This window comes from Drosophila yakuba, chromosome 3L (assembly GCF_016746365.2).
Source record: "Drosophila yakuba strain Tai18E2 chromosome 3L, Prin_Dyak_Tai18E2_2.1, whole genome shotgun sequence".
NCBI classification, from domain to species: Eukaryota; Metazoa; Arthropoda; class Insecta; order Diptera; family Drosophilidae; genus Drosophila; species Drosophila yakuba.
The window spans coordinates 12,339,699-12,366,002 of record NC_052529.2 but is presented as its reverse complement, the minus strand read 5'-3'; the positions used below and the strand labels follow the sequence as shown (position 1 = coordinate 12,366,002).

Here is a 26,304-nt window from a genome sequence, read left to right as displayed (position 1 = left end):
GGTCAGAAAGGATTGCAGCGGTCGGCCCAATGGCAAATATTTAACTTTGGCCGAATTCGCATTGTTGACATTCGCCGCTAACAAATTTCCATGTCAAAGGCGTGTGTTTACGCATAAATAGCTTTGCATAGAGGTCCTTTGAATTGGGTTTGGTTTTTGCTCGTTTTTCTGGGCGCTAAAGAGATTCCCGAATTAATTATGCAAAATGTGACCTAATCCAACAATGGCAACGGGAAAATTGCCCACATTTTCATGGCTCTCGCTGCCTTAACCTTTACTGATGGCCTTATAAACGTGCTAAAAATAAACAATTTTTTGCCACCATTGGGTTGGGTTCCATCGCATGTATTTCGAACATTTCGCCTTAGTGCCCCGTGGCACTTGACGTGTAAATATTTTATGCCATTTTGGTCGACCCAAAAGGGCTTGCTGCTCCAACTCTTGATTTGAGTTTGGCAATTAGCGAAGGCTTCTCGGCCTTTTAGCCCGTCCTTTTTACGGCCATTCCATTTTGCTAAAATGTATTAATCTAATGGCTTGATGGCTTTTGGTGGCCGAGCTGTTAAACCAGTTTATTGAGTAATGCCATCGAATTGGAAATTCAGCCAGTCGTGAAACAGCGTCTTTTGTGTTTTATTTTACTTATTGGTGGTTCTTAAAAGGGTTGTCGTTTTTCAGTAATATTTCAATATATATGTATAAATTAAAGGTCTTATTTTGTTTGCTTCTTGAACGTTTGGATATGTGACACTCATGTTTGTTGGCTTAAGCTTCATGTAATTGCCAGTAAGTTCAAAGTAACTTGCACCCAAATGCCTTGACACTGAACCATCCGAAGTCGGCAAAGGCCAAAGATCAAGTTTGCACGCCATTCCAACTCACATTCAATCCGCTGTCAATCGTCGCTCTGTGGCCAAGATGTCATGTGTAGCAGCACAAAATTGCTTAAAAAGGTCCCAGTTTGGGTCACGTCCATCCAACTTGAATCCCCTGGCAGCCCTTCACCAGTGGATTTATCGGTACCACACTGCGTATGAGTGTTTTCCCTTTGGTGGCCAAGAGCTCAAAGAATCGCAGTTCTCTTTGCACTTTGCCCACATCACTTTTGGTCACTCCCACATTCGGGGCCAGTACGTCCGCACACAAATGAGTCAACAGTTTGTGGCCACCGTGGGAAATTCTGGGGCGGCTACTCAAACACCATCCGGGTAGCTCTCCATAGTAGTGATAGTACTCGTAGTGGTAGTAGTATAAGTCGTGGCCTGCGATTTTCGCAATTGGCTCGAGTCGACTTGACGCCTGAAAGTATGCAGCGGAATCCAATGCAATGCAATGCGTTTGGCCCACGTCCAATGCATAAAAGTGGGTGGATTGGCTGGTGGGTTGGGTTATTGCGCGTCCGCCAATGCAGTCGTGCTGAATTTATTGTGTTTGTTGTGCGAAATTAAATAAAAATTGAATTATGTTTATATCCGCCAGTTGCTGTTATTGTTGGCTCTATAATAGCGCGCTTTGTTTGCCTTCCTCGAGTGTGTCTCTCTGTCTGTCTCGCTGTCTGTCTGTCTGTCCAACTCTATAGCAATGTCTCCATGATCTCTGTCGCTATGTACCCGCTCCCGCTTCTCGTCGCCTGTTTTTCATTTTGCATAATAAATTGCATTTTCCATGCCAGTGAGTCGCCGCCTCTCCATGCGGCGCTCTCTGTTTGTTTGGCTGAGTGTCGTCGCCGCCCAGCTTCTGCTTTTCCATCTCCTCCTCCTGCAATTCCTTCTGTTCCCTGGGACCCATGATTTTCCAGCACTCCTCTCGTTTTCCAGCTCCATGAAATGCATTGGAGTTCTATTTGCCGTGTGCTCCACCGCCAGCCACCGCTTTTCACAACGCCCTGCTCTTTTTTACATCGCCTGTGCACGCGGTTTTGCATTAATCTCATTTCATTGCCCTGGCTTGTTCTACAAGTAACTTCAACCTTACCCCACCTTTTTTTAATGTAGAAAAATGCAGAGAGGAAAATAGTAATTGGAATTATATTTACTTAAGCAGCAAATAAAGCAATTTTAAATTCTAATAGCTATTATGCATTGTATTTAATAGCATATCACATCAATCTATCTTCTGTTAAAAACACATGGAAGTGGAGTCTGAAATAATAATTGAATTTTTAAATAAAACATTTGTATTTATGATGTTTAAAGGAGGCATTAAAGCACTATACTGCTTAGGCACTTTAGAGCACTTTTTCTCCGTGTCCTAGCCAGTCTTTCCCGGAACCTTTCTTATTTTTTTTTATTGCGGGTTCCTGTAAATCCGCGGAGGTTCTTCAACCAGCATAACCCAACTGATTTTTCCGGGACACAGCTGCTTCCGCTTGTACGCGCTAAATCAATTTGCTGCTTAAGCTCTGCCAGCTGTCGGCGGTTGGAGCACCTTTTTGGCTTTCGCATCCAGCGTCAGTCAAAGGGAAAATGGGCGCCAAGATGTCTCTCTTCTTCTACTTCCATCTTCCTACTGGTGCTCCTCTTGGATTTTCCCGGTTTTTACGTGCGTGCTGCCGTTAAGTGATTTTCATGAGTTTAACGAAGTGGTTTTCCACCGCCCCGCTGCCTCGCCACTCCTTTAAAACCAGTTGCCACAATGGAAAAGAAGCCCACAATAACAGCAATAACAAACAACAAGGAGGTTGACGTTTTTGCCCCTTTTTTTTCTCATTTCACATTTTCCCGGCTTGCGCCTTTGACTCATCGTGCACAAAAACTCAGCATGATGAGGCTGGGAATATTCGTTATTCGCCTTCACTTCCTATCGTACACCCTTTTATTTTCTGCTGGGTAAGCTCAACATGTTTGCAAAATGTAATTACGCATACACTTATGTTGATAAATTCGAGGAGGGAAATCAACATGGCACACAAAGCAACACCCTTTCAAAAAACTAACTTTCTTGGATCTCCTTAGTATTATGATGGATCTGGAAAGTGGAAATGTGTTAAAAACAACTGAGTTTTTTCTATCAAAACCATAGCTGTTCAAAATACAATTTTCACATATTACGTATACGCCATGTGTATCAAGAAGTAGCACAACATGCCAAAGGTTGCGAAAATGTGATCTGAGCTAGGATAACCATATCTTGTATCTATAAAAAACACCTATTTTTTATGGCTTAAAGTTAATATAAATTTGTACCCCGAAAGAGCATATGACATTCGGTGCTGCAAAAAAGTAGCAAAACAATAGATTTTTGAGTGTTGCCACTTTGTTCTACAATTTTATTGCGCGAATTTCGAGCAAAAAACGCGACAACAACAATAAAAGCCGCGCCAGCAACAGTGGCATCATAACAAATGGAGCTCCCTTCAAAGAGTTGCCCTTTTTGTCTGTTTACGTCACACGCCGCCACGCCCCTTTCGCCCCCTCAATGTGTGTGTGTGTGTGCGAGTTGTTTGATGCGCACATTTGAGCAATTTCAGCGGGCTTCTGCTGTTTGTTTATGCCGCTGCAAATGTGTTTGTGTGCGAGTGAGCGCGGCGCGTGTCAAAATTGGTTAAACGTGAGTGGCTTTCAATGTGCCACGCGATTGCTGCTCCCTGCTGCTGTTGCCAAAAAACCCCGAAGCTTGGGTGGATTTTGGGGGGCATGACCTGGGCCAAAGGTTAGCCCGCTGTCCGTTTAGGCAAATTAGCTGCGTAGCACGCCAGTGGCTCTGGTACTCGACCCTCCATCGTGACTCCCTGGCTGACTGACTGGGTCGTAAATCATGTCAGTACAGCCAGCGATGGCAGTGGCAAGTGGCTACAGGATCCTGGGGATCAGGACCTAGCTCAAGCTCCGCTCACCGGCTTAATCAAGCAAATGGCTAGCACAAATCGGGAGCTCGTTTATTTTAAGCTGCCTCATAAGCAAGTCTAATTTGCTGCCATTCCCGTGAGTTATCGTTTTGCGGTCTTCTGTTCGGGGAGTCAAGCTGCCAATGGAGGTTAAAAGTAATGTTTGGGAAGAACATTGGTTTCGTTGCTTGTCGAGTTTAGAAAGTATTAAAATTGCATACAGCGGACCAGTTGTATAAGTTCTTACTGGTAAACAATCGTTTTAATACCCAGTAACCTAGAGAGAAACAATTTGAAAGCCACTTCCAAAACTGGGCTAAAAAAAACCATGAGTGAATATTTAAATTTGCCAGACTAATCTGGGTTTTATCGCATTAGTAGCATTGGCTTTTCCATCCTAAACACTGACAAGGAGATGCTCATTTCCAAATGTGTGCCATGACTTTCTCCATTCCACTTGCAAATGCAGATGTTGCTGATGTTGAAGCGGCAAAACAAAAGCTGTCAACAACAAGTTGCCGGACAATAGAAGCCGCTGTCCGCTGCACATGCTCCTCCGCAACGGTTGGGCTTTTGTGTGGGCAAAAGGCTGGCCAGTAGCAATCCGGCAATCTAACAATCCAACCATCCAACAATCCGGCAATCCTGAAATCCAGCAATCCGACAATCCGGCAGTGGCCAACTAGCAAACTAGCAGCCAGGCGAACAATCGCCCCGACTTGTATGGGGAACTCTTGACAAATAGCGCCTGGTTGGTCACAGCTGGTGGCGCAATCCGTGGGACAGATGTTCCTGTCACTCGGTGAGTCCCTACGTCCGTGTGTCTCTAGTCCTTAGTCCTTAGGGCGGCGGCGTCTGTGTGAGTGAGTGCATCGTGGCGCTCATAAAACTAAATTTCTAAACAATCTGCGTTTGGCAATCTTATGGCTTTCGCTGCCGACATTGGCGCTGCGCAACTTTATTGAAATGTTTGGCAGTTTTTCGTGTCCTCTTCAATTTGTGTCACACACACAGAGACAGGGAAAGAGAGCGCAGGAAAGGGGAAAGAGAGAGACGGCCTGTCTGTGTTGCAATTTTGATTTTTGCAATTTTCCGTAGCATACTTTTTTGGGCCATGTGTGTCGTGTGCATGTAAAAGCACAGTTCTCGATTATACACCGAATTTGGGGCCATAAACAATGATGACGAACAGCCGCCCATCATGATTACTTTCCCAAAGTATGCATGTCTGCGACATAGGCAATTCATTTAATTTTCGATTGAAATTCAATTGGATCATAATTCAAATTTTCCACCACGAAAGTAGCCCATGGGATTTGGCCATTTTATTTCCACCAGGAGCAGTCGAGCATGAGCGACGCAATAACCAGAACTTTTGCACATCGATGCGATGCGATGCGAAATCGAAGATAAATAAATGCTTCGAATAAGCAATAATCCGCTCCTAAAAAAGAAAGAAAATGCTGGGAGTCGTGCGCGATGGGCGTGGAATAAATAGATAAAGATAAGGCTAGGCAAAAAGGAAAGGAAAGGGACCGGGCTAAATAAACATTTGTACATAATATAAATCGTTTTGGGGGGTCTGTTTTCTTATCGGGGCAACTGTTTCTCATTTATACATCATAAGCAGTTTCAGTGGGGCGTTTTTCGGTGAATTGAATGCGGGTGGCAAATATGTTTTCCTCAAGAAACTGCCTTGTTTTCCTTGCCGTTGGTGAGGTCATAAAGAATCTGTTATCTGTAATCAGGACCTGCCCCATTATACTCACATGAATAAAGTATTTTTTATTTGTTTGGATCAATATTTCCTTCGGATTAAAAGCAACAAATTGTGCACTAAAATCATGGTTAGAATCTTTGTATTTTAAGAAGTAGATCATAAATATGCAAGTCTTAGGAAGGGTTAGCTTTACAACTTATAATAAATCAATTAAGAAAATGACAAGAAATCTCTACTATTTAGGTATTGGAATTTACCTTTTGCATTTTAAAAAACTTTAAATGTACGATGTTAAATAATCATCGTTAAAAATGTTTTGAATATTGCAACCTTTAAATTGACATAAAGTACTGCAATTGCGGAGCACTTTGCTAATTGTTTGGTTGCTGTTTCGTAGGGCAACAGTTCTACAATAACTTTTGCCAACACTTATAAGTGATTGTCATAATAATTGTCATACTGGGTTAGGTTGTGGCTTGGTTCAAACTGTGCAAATTATAACCGCTCCATGGAATGCGGCACTGCATCTGTGCAAATATAGCAAATGGCAAAGCAAACGACAATTAATACTGCCCGCTGCCGTGGACGGTGGTCGCATTCAAGTCGACTTTCCACAAATAAAAATCAAATGCTGACTCAGTTCATCAGCAGAAATAGTTGAACACTGACCAGATGAAAACAAACACAAAACAGTGCTCAACCTGAAGCAAAAATAGAAAAATACAAATGAAAATAGAAATAGAAACTGAAACAGGAACAGAAAAAGAAAAAGAAACAGAGTCAGAGAGGGAAACCAAACAACGAAGCGAAAGCATACAAAAATATACAAAAGCACCAGCGAATGGCAAATAGAAAAACAAAAGTTGGCATCTGCCAAATGGACAGGAATTTATAAATTAAACCAAAACAATGAGCAAAGATTAACAACAGTTACCGACACAAGCAACGTATAAAACTCACATTCCGACGACAATGGTGACGATAGTTTTGCTATTCGAATGTTTGCTACTCTGGGTGCACAGAAAGAAATATTTACTTAAATCTTTACTTAATAACGCTTTTTCGCACTTCACTTGATTTGAGTTTTTTTATTAAGCTTATTACTCAAGCTGTCAAAAAGTATGCAACGAATTATGTTGTTAGTAAAATACCAAACAATTACTACCGAAATTAATACCGTTAAAAATCTAAATCTATAAAAATCTAAAATATATTTTCAAGTGGTATTTCAATTAATATTTTTATAAATCCTAAGGTTTTTTATTTAATATATTTGGTGCCGATATGAATTTTGAAAAAAAGGACTTCAAGTCAGTCTTTTCTCTGAGTGCCTGTAATAAAATGTTGGCGAATCGCGGAGCAATCGTTGATGGCGACTTTTGGTTTGACTGTCACAGCGACGGCGACTTGACGGCCTTGGCGGCGTCGGCGACTGTATATGTGACGGCAGCAATTACACGAACAGCGGCAAAGGGAAACGCTAAGGCAAACAGGACACACTCTCACACACACATACATACTCACATATATATGCCTTGCATGTATGCGTGCACTGCTTTGTTGCCATAACGGAAATGGACGCCATGTCGGATGTTTGAGGAAATGTTCGTGTAGCTGTAACGGCAATGCCGAGAAAATGTGTTTGTGTGTGTGTTTCCCTTATGCTCTACAGAACCATATATGTGGTCTATTAGTTGGGCGGTTGTTTAAAACCATTAAATTGTATTGACATTTGAAAGAGTAGGTTGAACGACATTGTACAGCTTCGCCGATTGTTATTACTCTGCTGGCCGCTCTTTTGAAATCAAAACTAATTGGAATATGAGTTGGAAATTATGGCGCTGACATTATATTTAATTGAAAGTTCCCAGGTCAACATCGGAGTAAATAAACATCTGCGTTATTAGTTACAAAATTGGGTTTCTGCCTGTTGCACTGCACTGGTTTTCATGATAAAACAAACCGAAATTAGTTCAGCTATTTGCTCAATTGATTTTTACCGAATTTGGAAAGGGAAAATTATGAATTAAGTCTTGCAAAACCTGTTTGAAAATGTTTCAGAGTATACTCTAATAATCATTGTAAAATACGTCCATATATGTATATCTAAAATTTAAAGCTTGAATACAACGTAGCAGCACTCATTCACCTGGTGTTAATCCGCATCCAGAGACTTGCATTTTCCCAATCTGGACTCATCGCCATCCTGTGGGGTAAGCCAAAGTAACCAAACCGACTTCAAATACGCACAAGATCTCTTCACACTCACACTCACACTCACTCACTATTCATATGCAGTCCGGTACTCATGCCTGTGTGAATGTGTCTGCTGGTTTGTTCGTTTGTTCGTTCGTTCATTTGTTTGTTTGTTTGCTGAACGAGTGGGCGAGTGCGAATGCGAGTGGGGCGTTTGCGTAAATGAATGATCCCAGTCGAGTAGAGTCGAACTGAGCCGCCTTTCAAGGGGGACAGTCAGGGGCTAGACTTAAGCCGGCACTGAGAGAAAAAAGATCAAAGTGAAAAAGAACTTGAACTCAAAGTTTCTTCAAAAATATCCTACAAAAAGAGGTAATCGTGATTAAATTATAGTTATAACAAAATGACATAAATCAACTTCGACTTTAGTTGAATAATGCTGATCTTTTGCAGTTGGGTTCTACAAAGAATCACTAGCTTAGAAATCTATAAAATAACTTGTTATATTTTGTACTTTTTCTGGATCTTTTATTTTAAATTCTAGTGATATCACATGCGATCATAGTTATCGCAAACAATACATATTTAAAAAACCGCATAAACCTAGATTTATGGCAAGTGTTTCCCCTCATTAAGTTTGTAGTTTTTCTTTCCGTGTAGCTCCGCCGTGCACGCATGGCTGGCGGAGTACTTGCCACGCCCCCGCCGCCCCCCTCTTGAATGTTAAGTGTGCTCGCCATGCATGCGTATGAGTAACGATAGTGAGAGTGTGGGTGAGTGGGCTGAAGTGGGTGGTTTCAGTGGGTGGTGTGGGCGTGATAGTGGCAGTTGCGGCTACGGTTGAGGCGGGGTGAAGGGGTGAAGCGGGGCAGCGTCAAGAGCACTGGTGTTCAAGGGTTTGATGTATTACAAAATACGTATACGCAACCGCAGCCTGCAATTACAATGCCAAGTGTCGGTTAGGTATTTCTGGTTCACTCACTCTCTCGCTCTCTCGCTTACTCACTCACTCACATCCTGCATGTAAGTGCGAGTGTTGTGGTGTTTATGCGGAAGGATTTCAAGAACAAGTTCAAGATTTTTGGTTATTGTGCAGCCATTAAATAACTGAGCCATTCACACATAGTTGGCTTTAGTTGAATAACACATTCCGATACTTATAGCTTATATTTTGTAGAAATCTTTCTATATTATTCTAACAAACTGTATTCATGAATTCAGTATAAGCTTAGAAGATAGATGGAATGTGCGTTGGCCACTGCATTTTATTAACACCAACACATGCTATGCTTTGTTTAGTTTGCAGATTGATAATATATACTATGTACTTGGCAAAGACTCATTCACTTTCACTCTTTTGCGGACCCACACTCTCTATTGAATTGCCGTAAGTGGCCATTTATTTACATATTTGCGCTGAGTGGCACACTTCAAAGTTGGCTCTTGTGTTTTGTTTTTGCTGTCGCTACTTTATGGTTATTGTTTTTTTGTGCCGTTGGTGTAGTCATTGCTGCTGGCACTTTGCGTCATTTCAGGCAATTTATGAGTTTATTGAACACACGCCTGTGTGCCTTTAATTGGCACTTCTTGGCGCATGTCATCAGCTGCTGTTAATGTTAATTAGCGGGGAGCCTACCATTCCATACCATGCAATGCCATTAGCCTTCCTTCCCAGCGAAATGTATGCAAATAATCGCAGTCAGTATATATTAGAGTATTCGGTGGCGCTATAATTGCAACACAATTTGCATAAACATTTTCAGCGCCCGAGAAAGGCGAAATAGGCAACATCTGCGAACCGAGTCCCTTTAAATGGGGCGGCGTGTGCCCAATTAACGCAAATTGCAAATGCAAAAGCCATTCACTCGTTTTTGTGCTTGTGTTTGTGTTGCTGCTGGTTTATTGCCGCACAAAGTGCGCCTGTTTGCCTTAGATAACGGGTTTTGGGTTCCAGAACCATGTTGCAACATACACACATACAGAAAGCCAAAGTTACCGTGCAACGCAGCCAAAGAGGAGTAACAACTTGCTGTCGCAGGGGCGGCATACAGTGCGTATGCTTAACTTGATTAGCGCCAATTAGCCCACAGTAGTCGCCTCGCATAAAACCGCAAATTAGCGCATTTCGGCTGTTAATAATCCATGCCTTAATCCTTTAGTCGGTTTATGCCAAGCCCATAAATAAGAAACGATCTGGATTTATGTTCGCTGCGAATTTCAAATTTGTCTGGAATATAACAAGTAAGCAGAAGTTTAACTTTATAGTTTTAAATTGGGAAAACAGAAGCTTATTTGTAAATGTTTATGTGTAAGTTAGATGCTTGAATTTAAGTATCAATTATATGTCAAACTTGCACATCCTTGATTTGGTTTCAACACAAACAAAAACAAGTTACCATTCAGATTCCAATTAATTAGTCAAATTACTCAATCACTGACAACCGCTAAGAATGTACGCTTTCTTAGTACTTTAATTGAAATTTATAAAGTGTCACTCAGTCATTTAAGTTGTGTGCCGCAATAAGAAGAGTTTGCAACCCGAAATGTAATAAAGCAGTGACCACAACTGTTTGGCTTAACTTCCGTAAACTTCCCTGGGACAATTTGAAATGAAAATTTATCAGCAAGCTATAACAACTCGATTGTGTTGGCATAAAAAAGTGATAAAAACTCATTTTATGAATTGGCCCATTGCGGACGTTCGCGCTCTTTTAGCCAACTTACAATTCTCGGGCAATGCGATTCAAATTCGATAATAAAGTGGGAATAAAGGAATCCCTGAGGAAAGGAAAAGATGAGATGAAGTTTCGCCTTTCCGCTTGTCGGCGCCCGCACAAAAGTTCTTAATCAAAATAACTTAATGATTATATTTGCCTGCAATTGCACAGTTGCTCACTCCTTTCACAACTTTCTTTTCCTCTGCTCTTTACCATTTCAGGACTGACCCACTCAAACAGGACTAAAACCAGCCAAACCAATTCGACGCCAATTTTAACTACTGTTGGTGGCGCCAGCAGCGAATAGCGAATAATTGAATCATAAAGGACACGGACGGGCCACCCAAAAGGATCCACAATTCAGGATCAACAAAGCCGAGCAAATAATTGCTGTATAGTGTGTGTGTGTGGGTGTGTGCACGGAACGTGGTCTCCTCACTCCTCCCCCCCAGCCTCCAGTCCCAGTTTCCGGTGGGCGGAAAAAGGGGAGTGGCAGCAGGCAGAATCGGGCAAAAGAAGGCGGCTGCAGGGAAATGACAGCCGTCCCGCTTTAATTAAAGCCGGCACGTGGGCGAGTGGGCGTGAGGCCCGAAAGTGTGCGCTGCAATAAAAGGAGGAAACTGAAACGCAATGTGGCTGATGCCGCGGACCGTGGACAACGCAACAAAGTGGACGAAATTGCTTTTGGAACATTACAGGATACCACTGGAGGTGGCCAGCAGTAGCAGTAGCAGCAGCAGCAGCGGGGAAGGCATTAATTTTGATTAAATCCACCTGAACTGAACCATTCGCCTTTTTCAAATAGCAACTAACAAAACGAAACGAACGACGACCGAGTGAAATATTAGCTAGAAAACTTTAAGCGAATATTTCAAGCAGCCGCCCGGTGTGTGCATGAAATTCGTGGAAGGTAGCGCACAGGATCGGGAGCAGCAGGAGACATCTTGTGGCAGTCGGTTTTGCGTGCCGCAGGCATTGCAACAGCCACACATGAACACGTCCCTGTGACACGAGGAGGTTGCGGAGTGAAGAAGGGGGTGGCGTCGTCGGTCGGGACCCCAGGAAAACAGCATAATTTCGTCAACGGCAGCCGTTTGAACTGTCGTCGCCAGAGCATAACCCACCATTCCCCAGGATCCCACAGCCCAAAACCCGAATCCCCAGTCCGGCCCACATCATCATCAACATCACCAGCAGCAGTAAGAGCAGTAGAGGTAGAGGCAGGAAAGGCATCGCTGTCACAGTCAGCGATTGTTGTCAGCAAAGGAAAAGTATCAGAATCAGGAACCACCAGCAGGAGCAGAAGCAAGACCTGGCATAGCAACACCATCCCAACCCATTCCATTCCATCCAAAACTTAATACCCATTTGCCAGGACCGCCCCGATGAATCTGCTGTGCTGCTGTTGTTGCAGTAACATGGCACCAAACCAGCGCGTCACACGCAAATGGGAACTGTTTGCCGGACGCAATAAATTCTACTGCGATGGATTGCTAATGTCCGCACCGCACACAGGCGTCTTCTACTTGACGTGCATCCTGATTACCGGCACCAGTGCGCTCTTCTTTGCCTTCGAGTGAGTATACGCCCCGTGCGCATTTCAGCCATTTGTCAGTGCAGTGAGAGAAACTGTATTGCATGTTTCCAATTGAATATGGTGTGTCTCATAGCTTAATTTTAAAAATTCGTTCATCATAAAACTGGGTAAAGCTTAAAGATAAAATATAAGTTATTAAAGGTCTTGATTGTTAAACAGGAATTATGTTACTTTAGGCATTTATTAAAACAGCGATAAAACAACATAAGATAAGATATCTAAATTAGCTTTATTTCTTCTTGTTATTTTTACGCGCTTATTTACAGTCTTAGAATAATTTTACAAATTAATTATAGAATAGATATATGCTTACTCAAAATATATATTATTAATTTACTAGATATTCTTTAACATAGATATAATATATATTACTCATCAGTATATAATTTCAATTTTCGATTTCGATTTTCTTTCTCTGGCCCGTTGGAGTGTCAGAGGGTGCAGTTCGCCGCCCTTTAGATGCATTGTGTGCAAAATGTATACGTTGCTAATTAAGCATTGGCCAGTAACCCTTTCCGTTGGGCACCGGATAGACGAATCCCCTGGCCACCGACTCCAATCCAGCGGGTCATGCTTGATTTCCAATTACGCCCACATTAATGGTCTCTGACTTTGGACTCTTGCTCTGGTTTCATCGGTATCAACGGGTTTCTCATCCGGTTTCTCATTCCCGACTGTTGTCTGCCCTCTGCCAACTGCCCTCTGCTGTCCGTCTCCGTATCCAATGGCATGTAATTATCGCTGTGCAACGTGGCGTATGCGTTATGCTTGGGCTGGCAAAGGACATCGGCATCCAAGCTGCTGCTGCTACTACTGCTTTTTCAGCTAGATGTCTCTGTCCGGAATGAATCCGTTGAATTACGGGTATCCGTGTGTATCCGCATAAAATGGGTGGGTAAATAGTTTCAGCTTTTGATTTGTCAATCCGATGCTTGTCCGGCATTCAAATATGTTCATGCTACAAGTCCCGACCCACTGGCAAACCACAGGAAAATTATCCACGTTGCCTGGGTTTAGTTTCAAACTGAATTTTCATTTCAGACTCATTCATCCGGGTCACATTTCCATTTCCGGTTGCTAAACTTTTCCGCTATTAAACTCCGATGGTGGTTTTTAATGGTCGTAAATTAAAGTTTGTAAATTATTAATATTTCATTTAGTTACGGCACACTCGACCAGTGCGTACCCTCTTATTTAAGCTGCTTTTGTGGTTTTTCTTGGTAAGAGGTAAATATGCTCAACAAAGACTTTCTTCTTTGCAATATATATATATATTTTTGAATGGCTTTCTTATGTGGGACAGCATGGTGAAATAAGGCAAACAAGATATTTCCAGGAATATTGTATTCGGTCGCAACTAGCACGTTGCTCCAATAATAATTCAAACGTCCAATCGATTTGGCCGGTAGAGCAACCAAATAAATATCTAAACGGCATGAGCATCTGGAAACAAACACACACAGCCCACAAACGTTTAACTAAATTCAATTTGGTTTCACATGGGCGCATCCACCCTCATTTTTCCGCAGACTGGCCAAAATAACGCATACGACACGTAGTGCAAATACAAATAAAACGCAACGTTTAAGTTGCAACCCATTGCGATTAGGCGAAATTATGCTCAACATTTTCTGCACGAAATCATTTCAGCAGCGCAGAAAGGAATTACATGTGCGGAGGTGCTGTGTTTTCCACAAAAGAAATTGAAATTCCCATGCCCAGGATCCAAATACTCGTATGCACTAGCTCCACCTCCACCTCCAGCTCCTCCATTTATGCGCTCCAAATTTATTCGCCTCTGAAAAGCGGCTGCAGCGCGATTTTACTTTCATTGCTTGCTTTACATTAGCGCACAGTCGAGTGGAAGGCGCCCCAGTATGGATGGGCATTACAATATCTGCAATGCCTTTGAGTGCTCCCATAGATATTCCTGCAGATACTCGCACATATCCTACGAATGCACGCGAAAAAATGGGGAAATCCAACCAAAGTTGCTTTAAAATAGGAAAGCTGGCTAAAGAAAATATTAAATTAAAATGGAATTCAACTGCACTTTCCTTTCAATTCATAAGAAAAGCCTTTAGTTCAGTAACTAAAAATGTATAAAACTCCCAGGATAAATCTCAGCACTAGACTAGACTACAATTGAATAAAGATATCTTTATAAAATAACTTATTTTTAAACAAATGTTGACTTTTATATTACTAACAAAAAATACAATTTAAATTGATTAGGCTACAGTTAAATTGTTGTAGATTTTCTTTGGTTTACCATTTATAGTTTATTTATTCTTTAATAGAATCAAATAGAATTAAACCGAGACAAAAGATTTACAAAACGCAAATTCGCCTTAGGCTTTAAATTGTACGTACAAATTTACTTGTCCCTGAATTAAATGGACCAAAATTTGATTGCAGTCATAGATAGAAAGCTCCAAAATATATATATTATTTTTTTTTTCGATGTAGGCAGCCTGGGGATGTGTGGGCCAAACTCAAATTGTGTTTCGTTCGACGCTCCCCGGCAATGCAAATCGCTAAAAGGTAGCACACAATGCATGAGAGGATGAGAGGGGCCCTCCTTCGTATTTCGCATTTCCCATTTTCTCTTTTAGTTTCTATGGCATTGTCAGCGATTTGCCAGTTGAATGCGAGAAAAGCATTTTTTGAATGCATTCCCATTTAAGCCACACTTTTATAGCCCGGGGGGGTGGAGCGGGTGCGAAATCGGCGTTGTCATGACAAATGTATTTAACTATTTTCGGTTGGTTATGCTGACTGTTCCCAAAATGAGGCAAACTACATCCACGTCCATCTGGGACTCGTCACACTTAATTGTCACTGAGCACTCGGGTCCTTTGTGAATTGATGGCGAGTGAAAGTTGCTCCTGCGACTGGTTGCTGAATGTGGCGACTTTTGCCATTCACAAATCGTTGGCACGCATCGGGCATTAAGTAACAATGCCGAGCATTGTCCTATCCCCCAGCTGCTAGTCCTTCGCATCCTTCACATCGCAGCTATCCCCGCTGGGAGGGATAGTCCGCCCCAATTCGGGGCCATATTTGCTCGGGCTTTTCCACACATTTGGGGCATTGCCAAATCACCGGGGACATTTGCATGCATTTTTGAGCAGGGCATGTCACACTCGTCGCCCACCAAATGCTGCACTAAATCCAAAGGCAAGCGTTGCCTGCATTTTGGCGTTTGGATGCACAGGATGCCAGGAAAGTCGGAGATTCAGGGAATCAAATTTCAATGGGTGCTTTTCGAAAAGGACGTAAACGCAGCTGAGACAGAATCCAAGGCTCAGTAGTTTTGAAAACCTTTGTTCAATCAGACAGATTTAAGCCACTTTAAAGAGCTGAAATGCTACTTTGATTTTTTTAGAACAATAAATTACTTTCTTACTTACTTAATTATAGTGTAATTTCGCAATAATGCCATTATATTATATAGTCATTAGATTATCAGCAAGTTTACCTAGTCTATTTTATTGCCATGCCCCTAGTTTATTACTCCATTTGCTGTAACAATCTGGTCGAATCAAGATGTTGCCACACAAACCATAATGACGGAAACATCGTTAGATTAATGATACATTTCCCTGTTCCTTGTCCTGCTTCTTCTTTCAGCTGTCCCTTTCTGGCGGACAGCATAAATCCGGCCATTCCGATTGTGGGAGCGGTACTATACTTCTTCACGATGAGCTCCTTGCTGCGCACAACCTTCACGGATCCGGGCGTCATACCGCGCGCCTCCAACGATGAGGCCGCCTATATTGAAAAGCAAATTGGTACGTTACTCATCCGCCCCGTAGTCTCGCGACAGCAATAGCAATGGCAATAGCAATCGCAATCGCAGTCGAAGTCCTCGCGTCCATCCAAAAGGAAACGTGGCCAAGGTCGTTGCCTGCTGCTGCCTGTTGCCTGAATATTCTTCTTCTCCATCTGCCACGCCCCCCCTCCTTGCCAAACACTCGCCCACTCAAACACACACACACACACACACCGAGAACACTTGCGTATATATTTGTTTTCACTTCATTAAGTTTGTGTGTGAGTGAGAGCAAATGGGAGGAACGTAAAAAGTAATGAGCGTGGCATGACATAGAATGAAAAAAGCGCTAAAAAAAAAAAAAAAAATGGGAAAATATATATGTTCCGTATAAAAATCATCAAAGGCGAACGCTGCGTTGCCTTTGCACTAATGAGTTGCTGTTGTTGCCTTTGTATAAAATATTTAAAATGAGAAAACTTTTGCCCTTTCCCCCATTTTTCCCCCCCCACTCTGTTTTTTTCACTTGCATGTCAACAACGTCGATGTTGCTGATGCTGATGCTGCATTTCCTCTGCGTCGCTCTGGATAAATTCTGGAATATGTACGTGTGGATAACCCGAAATCACCAAAATCGCGATGAGTAGAGGTGCCAAACTCGCTGAACAGTCCCACATATCGACCGCCGCCGAGGACCAAGGAGGTCCTGGTCAAAGGACAAACGGTCAAGCTGAAATACTGCTTCACCTGCAAGATCTTCCGGCCGCCGAGGGCCTCGCACTGCAGCCTGTGCGACAACTGCGTGGACCGCTTCGATCACCACTGTCCCTGGGTGAGTAGTGATGCTAGTGATGGTTGTGGTGCTGCCATTGGTGGTAATGGCGGGTGATGGGTGCTGGATGCTGCTGATGGTAGTCGTTTGCCGAGTGGGTCCTTGACAAGGACACCCGGCACCTCGTTAGCGGTGGCGCATTTTTAATCACTTCCCAGCAAACCCTGTCCCCAAAGCACCCGTTCCCCCATCAGCGTTCTGTCCCCCATTTTGGCCAACTGACATTGAGCCGAGAGCCGCATTAGAGGCACTGTCGAAAAGTGGGCCACAAAACCAACAGCCTCTCGTCGTCGCTGCTGACTTTAACCCAATTCCAACGGCAACCGCTGAGGTTGCTAATTTTTTAGCAAAAATAATTTCAGCCAAGCGCACGTCATGTTTAAAAAAAAAAAAAGCGCACTCGGACGGACTCCCTCCGAATCCTTTGCTTCTCCGCTTTTTTTTATGCCCGCCAGCCACGCGCTGATGCAACAAGATGTGGCTCCCTCTGTGTCTGTATGTGTGTCTGTATGTGTGTGTGTGTGTGTGTTTGGACAGGACCAAGCAAACAAACCACTCTTGCACAAACACACACACACTCATGCACACACTAACTTAAGTAGCCACACTCATATTTCTGTGGTTCTGTTTTTTTTCGGGGGTGTAGCATACTTTTTTGGGTTGGGGGCGCCACATACCCCAGAGACTCGAATCATCGCACATACCCTTTCGGATGCAAGTACTTAACTTTCAACTCAGGTTTCCAATACTCCTCGGCTTTTTAAATATTCATATTCACTAATTGAGTGCTTTGTTTGCCCACCAGTAGTGCTTTAAAGCCGCAAGATAACCCATTTGCTGTTTGCTTCCTTAATTGATTGCTTTGTCTTCGTATTTAATTTCCCACGTTGATGTGGATTTGAAAATTCCGTTCACCTTGATTTTAGCTTTCACAATTCACAATCAATTTATGGTGACCTACAAACCATTTAGCTTGGGAAAGGTCAGTTAAGTCATTAAATATTTACACTAAGTTGAGCAATCGTTGCGACTTAGGCTGTCACTTTTCCACTTTTCCGAGGACTTCTGACGTTCCTTGATATACTATAATTGCTATTAGAGAAAATCTCATTTATATTAGATAAATAAGTAAAGGCAACTATTTCTCTACTTACGCATTTATATAAAATGAAATGAGTATAAGTAGAAAGGGTGTGAATTACTCGGTCTACTTGGTTTCAAAGTCTCTGCCAGTTAGTGTTGCTGTCAGGGCTTTGCCATCGCCCCACTTCATTTACTGGGGCTCCGGCGTAATTTAAGCCCCCGGAGGAGAGAAAGTACCGAGAGTACCAATCGCATCTGACGGCTTGAAGGTCGACTCGAGCCTTTTGGAGATTTGGTTCACTGTTCGCGGCTCCAAAAAGGGTTGCTTGGTTGGTGACCAGAACGGTGAAGGAAATTAAGGCATTTCTCGGTCGTAATTTTGGTAATGCCACACATCTCGTGAAAATGCAATTAACCTTATTATGTTTTTGGGGGCCTTGTAGCAGATATCTTAGCAACTTTATTACGCCTGTAGTGTGTTTATAACCCATTTAAATGCTATCTCTTTTTGCAGGTGGGAAACTGCGTAGGCAAGCGGAATTATCGGTTCTTTTACTTGTTTCTAGTCTCATTGGCATTTTTAGCTGTATTTATATTCTCGTGCTCTGTGACGCATTTAGTTTTATGTAAGTACACTCGAAAATCAAGCCATATAGCATCTGAATTATGATTTGTTTACATCCCACAACGCAGTGATGAAGAAGGAGCACGAGGTCTTTAATGTAATCAAGGCGGCGCCCTTCACTGTGATTGTTGTGTTCATTTGCTTCTTCTCGATATGGTCGGTGATCGGCCTGGCCGGCTTCCATACCTATCTGACGACTAGCGATCAGACAACCAACGAGGATGTAAGTATAAAAAGTATATATTTATTATATATAAGTCATATAGTTCGGTCTTGTACTTATGCCGTAAAATGTACGATTAAGAATTATGAGTGCCGCATCTCTCTTACAGTACACAAATGTCTTGCAAAGATAATTCCTAGAATTGTTTACAATTATCTAGTGTTTACAATTGTGATTATACACTGCTATGTGTACTTAAGTTTTCGTATTTTCGGTATACTTGAATATGAGTAATGCGCAATTGAGACACCCCATTTTAATGTGATCTCTTCAACAGCTCAAGGGATCCTTCTCCTCCAAAGGTGGACCCCGCACCCAAAATCCCTATTCGCGGGGGAACATCTGCCTGAACTGCTGTCACATCCTGTGCGGACCCATGACGCCCTCGCTGATCGACAGGTGAGTACCCAGTAACCAGTAGTTGGAGCACCCAAAAACAAGCTAATTGGATTAAATGGCAGACGCGGCATCGCCACCGACGAGTTCATCCAGCAGATGCAGCACCAGTCGAGTCCGCGGCACGCACTGAGCGATGTGCTGAGTGCCTCGCACATGGTCACCACCTCGCAGCCCATGATGGGCGGCGTGGGAGGTGGCATCGGTGGTGCCGGCGGCGGGATCAGCATTGGTGGGGCGGAGCTGAAGCCCCGATTCTACGACGAGGTAAGCGGCCAACACAGTTGAGCCAAGCACATTGAGCCAACCCAAGCGCACCCTTTCACCACTGAAATCTATAAATCTAAATGTCTGAGCACACTGCTTGCTTGATCTCCTTTATATATTTATATATATATACATATCAAATCAATTCAAATCAAATCAAAACTCTCGTACGATGAACTCTTTTGTGCACATCATTTTGACGATCTGTAATTCAAATTTTTTTCTTTTTGTGTTCTATGCAATGTTCTTTTTTGGTAATCTACTACTACTACTACCTACTACTACTACCACCACTCGAATCATACACCACAATCGACACAATCACACCACGAATACGAATACGACCACGATAACCAGTCGAATCCCTCCTCGTCGACACTGGAGGGCAACGGAGGTGCCATCAATGGCCATGGGAATGGCCATGGCAACGGCTTCGACCATCCGCCGCCCAGTTACGACCTGGTCCAAAACGGTAAGTCCCGCAAGCATCACCAGCAGCGCTGCTCCCTGCAAACCCTGCTGCCGGCCAGTGCCCAGCAGCAGTTCAAGGCCAGCAAACACAAACACAAGCAACTGAAGCAGCACTTGGTGGCCGCCGAGTTGCAGCAACACGAAGGCGGTCCAGGTGCTGGTCCCAATTCGCCATCGCTCCTGCGCTCGCCGGCCACGTCCTCCTCCTACCGGTTGAACCTCAAGCGATCGCTGCACCTGCCGCTGACACCGTCGTACGACGATGTCCGCCACTCGCCGCTCCCGCTGCTGCATCACCACGTTCACGCCCAGCAGACCACAGCCATTGGCACGGTGGCAGCAGCGGCGGCGGCGGTGGCATCCGGCGCCAGCGGCACCAATGCCGCCACCGGCACTGGTACGTGTGGTTCCTCCTCCTCGACCACCACCACCGCACCCACTTCGGTGTCCGTGTCGTTGGCCACGGCCCCACCGCCGCTGGCGCCACGACGCCCGTCGACGCTGCAGCTGCAGGCCAGCGGTGCGATCTCCGCCAGCAACAGCACCCTGACCACCATACACACCACGGCGCCACAAGCGCCGGCGCCCACGGACTTCAAATACTATTCGCCGCAACGCAGCACCGACTCCAATCTGATGCGGAACTATCCGTTCCCGAAGGCGGCGCGCGGTATGCGCCGGCAATCGACCATGTCGGTGGACTCGCAGAAGGTTAATATAGCCGGCTATCAGCCGCTGCCGATGAGGAAACCCTACAAGCACCAGGAGGTGATGTTCGAACTGAAGTCGCCGACCAACCGGCTGACGATTCGCGAGTGCGACTTTGGCGGTGGCGGTGAACCCTGCGATGACGATCAGTCGATCAAGGACAGCCAGATCTTTCGTGTTAGTAAACGAAATCTTTATATGAATCACCGGTCGCCGTGGAAGGAGCGCGACCGCTACTCCAATCTCTACGAGTATTCGTTCAACATCGATCTCAACTCGATCATCGAGGATGCGGCGGGCAGTGACTCGTCATAGTACGCAGCAGTAGTCCGCTGCTCCGCCGCCGCCCAGGGCGACGGCCACGTCCACCACCCCATCGGTGGGCTGGTCCGTCTCCTGGTCATCCTCCTCGATCGGTTGTTGGGCGCTGTACATAAGGCCGGGCCCTGGCCAGCCCGCTTCCTAATGCTTCCACGCTTTTGCTAAGGCGCCAAATCGGGTCCAGTTTCCGGAATGTGGCCCACTTCTTTGGGGCTCCTCCGTTTAGCTTTAGACTCGAGAGCAGCTTTTCGATTATGGCTTAACTAGGACTTCATTTAGGATTTAATCTAAGGGCTTGACTAGGCTTTGACTAAGTTTTTGAATAGTTTGCAATGTACATATACTTTAATCGAGGCTGCAAGCCATTTGTTGACCGAACTATGTTGAAACGGTTCGGGTTTATTTTGAATTCGCGCTGCATCCACTTAAAACTGATATGGATTTTATTTTGGAAAGTATATATATACATAAAGTAAATATTACAGAACAAGATTCAAAATTAAATGTTAGTCTAAGTTTAAATCTAGATAACACTATAATTTTGCTTAAAAGGTGCCCTGTTTCACCAGCTAACCCCGTTTGGATATTTACCATTTATCAAACTGAATTCTTTGATTTCGATTTGCAAGTAAATATTTTGCTTAACCGAATGCTGAAAGTTCGAGCCAAGCCAACGGAGCGAATAAATTTAAAAGTTTGCAGCCTTGATTTAAACTTTGAGGGAATCTATCACAGTCTGATTGTGGCACATTTGTGAGACTCACTTGGCTTCCAAGATGCGCATAGTTGTTAGTGCAAATGTAAATGCAACTGCTACCCTTTTGCAGCCTGAAATCCGCATTCGCATCTGTATCTGAATCTGAATCTGAATTTCTGTTTGCACCCTTTTGTAGAAGTCGAACTTGTATTTGATTTGTGTTTAATGTTTGAAACCACCAACCCAGCCGTAGACGTTCCCCCCAGTTCCACTTCCCCCCGAAAAACTTGGTTCATAGAAACTTTTGCGTTTATATAGCACCTGCTTCCCAGGCTAGGTGCGTCGGATCCCTCCTGCTGCAGGATGCGTTTGCAATAGGGGGAGATTCGGCGCCAGGGGCCGCAAAATGCCACCCGTGTATGTATGTATCCACCTTGGTCTACGTCCCAGCGCCGCCACCTCCAATAGTGAAGACACCAACTAACCAACTAACCATCTAACCATCTAACCAACTAACCAAGCAACCCAACAACCAACTAACCAAAACAACCTACTAACCAGAAAACCAAAGATCCAAAGAACCAGTAAACCAGTAAACCAACATCCCCAGCCAAGCATGTTTCACTCAGTTCGCCTGGTAAAGTGCTTAATGATTTTGCTTTTTGTTGGGAACCTCGTGAGATTTTTGTAAATGATCGCAGTCACTTGGGCCTTGAGTTGAATTCTCGATTAATTTGGACGGTTTCAGCCGAAAACTTGAAATTGCAATTAGTGAAATGGAAAATTAGCAAAACAATTAAAAAAAACAGAAACCAAAAACTTAATGAGCCAAAATAACTGCCATTTATCGAAGCAACATTTTGTTAGGACTTTTTTCATTTTTACAATGAAAATTAAAATTAATTGTAAACGTAAACTAAACATGGAATTCAATAAGGAATTTGATAAACTATGTATCAGTGTTAAGGAAGTGGGAGTGTCATTTTAAAACTAATAGCGGAATACGAGAAATTGTTGCAAACGAATTGAATATCAAATATCGTCGAATATGTCTTAATCTTGAATATTGGAACATTGCCAAGTGACTGCTGCAAATAATTAGCAATAAACAAAATACCAAAAAATGCGTTGAAATTGAAATGAAAATTAAAATTGCAAATATTTATACCTAGTTGTAATAGTTGAAAGACAAACATTTTTCGGGCACTCGATTGCTGGACTTTTGTGGAGGTGAAAATCGTAAAGCGTATTAGGTATATTTACTTGTAAGCCAGCTTAAAGAAAATAATTGCGGCTCGCATGCCGCCTACAAGGCTTTAAATCTTGAGCATTAACAATATTATGGGTTCCTTTTATAATTAATTGCAAGTGTAATACGCATTAGCCAGATGATTGAAGTTGTAGCTAGTTATATATATTATATATATATATATATATATTTAAAAGCGAGTGTTAACTGATGAAAACGTAAATTTATATATGTACTTATATATACACATATGTATGGTTAAATGTTGGGCAATAAAGTGTATCTAGCGTATGTTTAAAATGGTATCTATAAGTACTAATCCCGATGTTGAAGCGTATCGCACCCTTTCAGGAAGATCGTGGGACCTACTTACGATCCTGAAATGTTATTGGAACCATAAATGTGAACCCCGAATCACGCACACAGACATAGACATAGACATAGCCATAGACACGAAATGAAGGCTTCAGATTTTCCGCTCCTCTACATTTTCGATTATCCTTAGTCCTTAGGTTCCCTGATTTTGGTTTTGACCTAAAAAGGCTAAAGCGCGCACACATCCACCAAAAAGCTATAACCCTCCTCTTGATTTATCGCACACTAATGTCAAACTCTTTCTGTATCTTTCAACTTGACTCTGGGATGAAAAAAAAATACAAAAAAAAAAAACTAAACAATACTTACAAATTTGTGTCTGTAACTATTTTGTGAAACTAACCAAACCGTAATAACCCAAACAAAAACTGCAATTGAGCGAAAGTTGTCGAGGGCCGCTTAAGACTAGAGTAAAAATGCATTTTAAGCCTTAATTGGGTGAGTTCTCTCCTAATGCAAAAACATTTGATTGTTGTATGTAACAGAATAATAATAACCTAATACCGAAATTTAATCAAAGCTTTAGAGTTTCGTTTGAAATTAGCTACACCGCATACATAACCATATATCTTTGAGTTTATTTTTCTGCCGCTTAAATCGCCAGTGCGAAATAGCTGAATTACATAATATTAGTTTGATATTCTTTTATGTTGCTCATGCCGATTTGTTTCCACCATAAACCCAAAGGCGTCGCCCTGCAAAAAGAAACACCCATCGAACACAAAGCAAAAGTCAAAGTTTAATATGGTATTTAGCAGTAATTTATTGGCAAGCTGAAGTTGTGTACACCTACTAATTGCACTCCAAACATTTTGAAAGCATGCTTTAAATTGTTCAATTGGCACCGACTTAACCACTGAATCCATTATCCATTAATTAGCGTACAGTTTTTGTCTTTATTTGCGCATACTCTACGGCGTTTGTCATTCAATTTTCGGTTATCATTGTTGTTTATTGGTTTAGGAGCTTATCTAACTGATGAGTTTCGAATTAAGTTGATTTCCACCCAATTGCGAGGCAGTTCCTCCCGATCAAGTCCCATTCAGTTTGCAATTACACGTGTATTTGTTCGATTTAGCACACAAAACCCCATTTGATTGAATTACGATTTTAATTTGCCGCCCTTTTCAGCATTTATGATTATTTGCATATTTGCATATTTAAATAGTTTTATTTTTCCCACAGCTAAACGAAACCGAACCTAAACAAACCATCAACGACCACTAGCAAAAGAGCAATAAAACCACTAGATACTAGTTACAAATGCTCCAAATTGAAATTTGAATTTTAAATTAGTTGGCAAATTCGTTGTAATGAGCATTTCAATTATATACATGCATTAATTAAACATACAAAAGAATCAAATTAAATACCAATTACTAATCACGACCTTTCGTTGCGCCCTTTTTTCCCCTTTTTCTTTTCGTATCCTTTCCAGGTAATTCCAATAGTCTAGCTCAGTTGGTGGACAACGAGATACCGCTGGCCCAAATGGACATTCCAGCTTATACCCATCAAACAGCCGCCCAGGCGCGTCAGTACCGCCATCGTCATCACAAACAGCGCCAGATATCCAATGGCGGCACTGTTAGCTACGAGAATCAGTTGGCCACCGCCAGCAGCGAGGATGAGTTGGATGATCCCGATGTTGTGGTCGTGGGCAGTCCCGAAGTGGTGGCTGCCGTGGCGGCCATAGCCTCCAACAAGGCAAGGGAAATGCGCAACCGCAGCGGCAGCTATAGCAATCTCTTCGACGAGGATTTCGAGGCGGCCCTGGTCAACTCCTCGTTGGCCGATAACCATGTCAGAGGCGAAGCAGCAAGCAGTTCCGGGAAACCCTCTGCGGGCGCCGCTCTATTAGCTGCTGCCATCAGCGGCAAAACGGAGAACATGTACAGCAACGTGCTGCCAGTGGACAATGATACGGATGCAGCCGATTCCACACTGCATGTGTACTCCAACATCATTGATGAACGCAAACAGCTGGAGCAGAGGGAGCAGGCCAACAATGTGCTCTCCTCCACTCTGCTCTGCGACGATCTCGACCTGGATGACCCGGTTAGTGCATCGTGTCACGTGAAGAGAAAGTCCCTGGGCGATGGAGCAGAGCAGGTGAAGTCGGCGGAGCGACTGAGGATGCTGCACGACAACACGATGATAGACACGGCCTTGGACCTGGACAGCTTGGATGGCTCCAGCATGGGCAACAGCTCGCAGTCGTGCCTGGTGAAGTCGGGCAAACAGAATGCCAACTCCGTGACCACGAACGTGGCCATAGTCTAAGCGGTCCTTTTTGTCCTGTACATAAGTGTAGATATGCATGTCAATGGGGGAGAGTATTGTTAAGTTTTCCCTACTTTTACCTGAAGCAACTTTTATTTCCACTTACTATGCGTGAGGTGCGATGGTTCGGGGGCGATAAGTAATGAAACGACCTATCAGCAGGCAGATAAAATATTACCTTAAAGCGTTACGCATTCGAAACAGAAATATATCTATGCATATATGTAGATGATAATAACTAAAGCATTTACGGTTATATGTATGCATATGTATAATACAAATGTGGTGAACAATGTTAACAATTCGAGGGCATTAACAAAGGACAAACAACAAATTAAAGGAGCAACCAATACTATGGAGAAACTGTTTATACAATACACGACGCATACATATAATAAATCAGTTATAGGTACATATACATAATGATAAACAATATACAATGTACGGTTAGTTATAGTGTATAATTTTTGTATTTAAGTTTTTACAACTACAAAGCTGAAACAGAAACAGCAGGGGTCGTTTCGCAGTTCAGAGTTTAAAAAAACATTTGCGGTGTAGAAAGAAACCGAAGAAACAAAGAAAGCCAACTAGAAATATCCTGCAATATACGTGAAGTTGAAATTGTCGAATTGTCGAGTCGATGTGGAAATGTTAACAGGATAAGAGTTAAAAGCAACAATGTGGTGTATTAAATGTTCATAAATCTACCAATAAGTGTATTTTCAAGGTGTAAAATGTTATACGACATCAATTAAAAACGAGTTCGAGATTTCGACAAGCTCCATTGCATGAGAGGGCATGAAATGTTAAGCGTATGTTATGCGAAACTAACAAAACTACAATTATACAAAGAATAAAGATTTATAAATAGAGAATGCTTGTATATCCATTGTCTTTTGGGAGTTGTCTAAAAATTGTGGTTTCCTAACTTCGTTAGTCAAAA

At 42.9% G+C, this 26,304-nt stretch overlaps 1 protein-coding gene across 6 annotated transcripts in view; it reads left to right on the top strand.

Moving 5' to 3' along the window:
• The window catches only part of LOC6533865 (palmitoyltransferase app), a 61,343-nt gene extending 35,107 nt beyond the window's left edge, over window positions 1-26,236 (top strand). For 3 of the 6 annotated variants that reach the window (XM_039373985.2, XM_039373983.2, XM_039373984.2), the window contains 8 exons: window positions 10,681-12,035; window positions 15,690-15,850; window positions 16,479-16,663; window positions 18,261-18,372; window positions 18,440-18,594; window positions 18,872-18,993; window positions 19,056-19,257; window positions 19,615-23,003. In XM_039373985.2, the coding sequence (XP_039229919.1) occupies window positions 11,845-12,035; window positions 15,690-15,850; window positions 16,479-16,663; window positions 18,261-18,372; window positions 18,440-18,594; window positions 18,872-18,993; window positions 19,056-19,257; window positions 19,615-20,751 (2,265 nt within the window). In that variant the 5' untranslated portion in view covers window positions 10,681-11,844 and the 3' untranslated portion in view covers window positions 20,752-23,003. Of the gene's footprint in view, window positions 1-7,644; window positions 7,760-10,680; window positions 12,036-15,689; window positions 15,851-16,478; window positions 16,664-18,260; window positions 18,373-18,439; window positions 18,595-18,871; window positions 18,994-19,055; window positions 19,258-19,614; window positions 23,004-24,516 lie in introns of those variants that run through there. The other 3 variants (XM_039373986.1, XM_002094529.4, XM_015194808.3) reach the window with 3 other exon arrangements.
• The last annotated feature ends 68 nt before the right edge of the window (window positions 26,237-26,304 follow it).